This window comes from Dipodomys spectabilis, unplaced genomic scaffold (assembly GCF_019054845.1).
Source record: "Dipodomys spectabilis isolate Male_0828 unplaced genomic scaffold, ASM1905484v1 ptg000242l, whole genome shotgun sequence".
Classification (NCBI taxonomy): domain Eukaryota; kingdom Metazoa; phylum Chordata; class Mammalia; order Rodentia; family Heteromyidae; genus Dipodomys; species Dipodomys spectabilis.
Genome location: NW_024870919.1, coordinates 6,192,113 through 6,193,528, shown reverse-complemented (window position 1 = coordinate 6,193,528; position 1,416 = coordinate 6,192,113). Strand labels below are relative to the sequence as shown.

The 1,416-nt window shown below is 43.7% G+C and overlaps 1 protein-coding gene across 1 annotated transcript; it reads left to right on the top strand.

The window, feature by feature from the left end:
* The first annotated feature begins 715 nt into the window (after positions 1-715).
* On the top strand, positions 716-1,114 carry LOC122124716 (tRNA-specific adenosine deaminase 2-like). The gene has a single exon (XM_042699416.1). The coding sequence runs from the start codon at positions 716-718 to the stop codon at positions 1,112-1,114; it is 399 nt and encodes a 132-aa protein (XP_042555350.1).
* Positions 1,115-1,416: the final 302 nt, after the last annotated feature.

Below are 1,416 nucleotides of genomic sequence, written 5' to 3'. Positions count from 1 at the left end.
ACGCACTTCCTGTACCAATCTTTGAGTAGTTTCTGCACTCTCACGAGATTCCAGTATTAATCTTTGGTTTGCCTCTCTCTCTCCCTATCATGCTCACACTGAGTCCTTTGCAGGTTTTCAATCTTTTCATTCACCATTTTTACCAGTATTGTTTGTACAGATTTTTGGGAACTGTCCTCTGGATTATTCACTAACTATTCTGTCAACTGTTTATCATGAGTGGGAGTCCAGATACCTGGACTTGCCATTTTTCTTCCGTTTTTCTGGCTTTTTCTGCTCATTTGGTATGAAAGTAACACTAATTTTGTGCTAGAACATAATTTTAAGGCATGCATCAACCAAAGTTTGGTAGTTGCACAGTCAAAACCCTATAGACGCAATCTAGTTCAACAGATACAATCTATTCAACATCAAACAACTATGGATTAATGGGATAAGAATAGCAAAGAAAAAAATTGGCAAACCAGAAATTATTAGATGTAGGGAGAAATGTGGGGAAAAATAGAATTATAGGGTGGTGGCGAGGTAAGATGAGAGTGAATTTAACCAAGGCCTAATCTCAGAGAGGGAAATGGATTGGACAGAATGATAGGAGAGACATTAAGAAAAAAAACCCAGAAAATATAGAAAAACAAAAATTTAAATTTAAAAAGATAAATACTTGGTTCCCGGCCTGGAAGGCCTGCGAGTCGGAGCTGTGCGTTAACCCGGCTGGATGGAGGCAGAGGCGTTGGCCGCGTCCATGCCAGCCCCGGGCGTCTCGACCGCCGTGTCTTTGGCCCTGGAGATGGCACGGTGGATGGAGGAAGCGATGCGCATGGCCAAAGACGCCCTTGAAAATACCGAAGTCCCTGTTGGCTGTCTTATGGTCTACAACAATGAAATCGTGGGGAAGGGAAGAAATGAAGTGAATCAAACCAAAAATGCTACTCGACATGCAGAAATGGTCGCCATTGATCAAGTCCTAGATTGGTGTCAACGAAATGGCCAGAGTCCTTCTGCTGTGTTTGAACGTACCGTGTTGTATGTCACTGTGGAACCCTGCATTATGTGTGCAGCTGCTCTCGGCCTGATGAAAATCCCGCTGGTCGTCTACGGCTGTCAGAATGAATGATTTGGTGGCTGTGGCTCCGTTCTAAATGTTGCCTCTTCTGACTTACCAAATACGGGAAAACCATTTCAGTGCATCCCTGGATATCGGGCTGAGGAAGCTGTGGAACTGTTAAAGGCCTTCTACAAGCAAGAAAATCCTTATGCACCAAAATCAAAAGTTCAGAAGAAGGAATTTCAGAAATCCTGAACTTGTAATGAAAGACGAAAGCCCCATGGTGACCTGGATGGAATCCCCAGCCTGAAAAGCTGCTGGCATGGAGGGAGCATATATTATGTGTTGTTTGTTATTCTCCGGGAAGACGG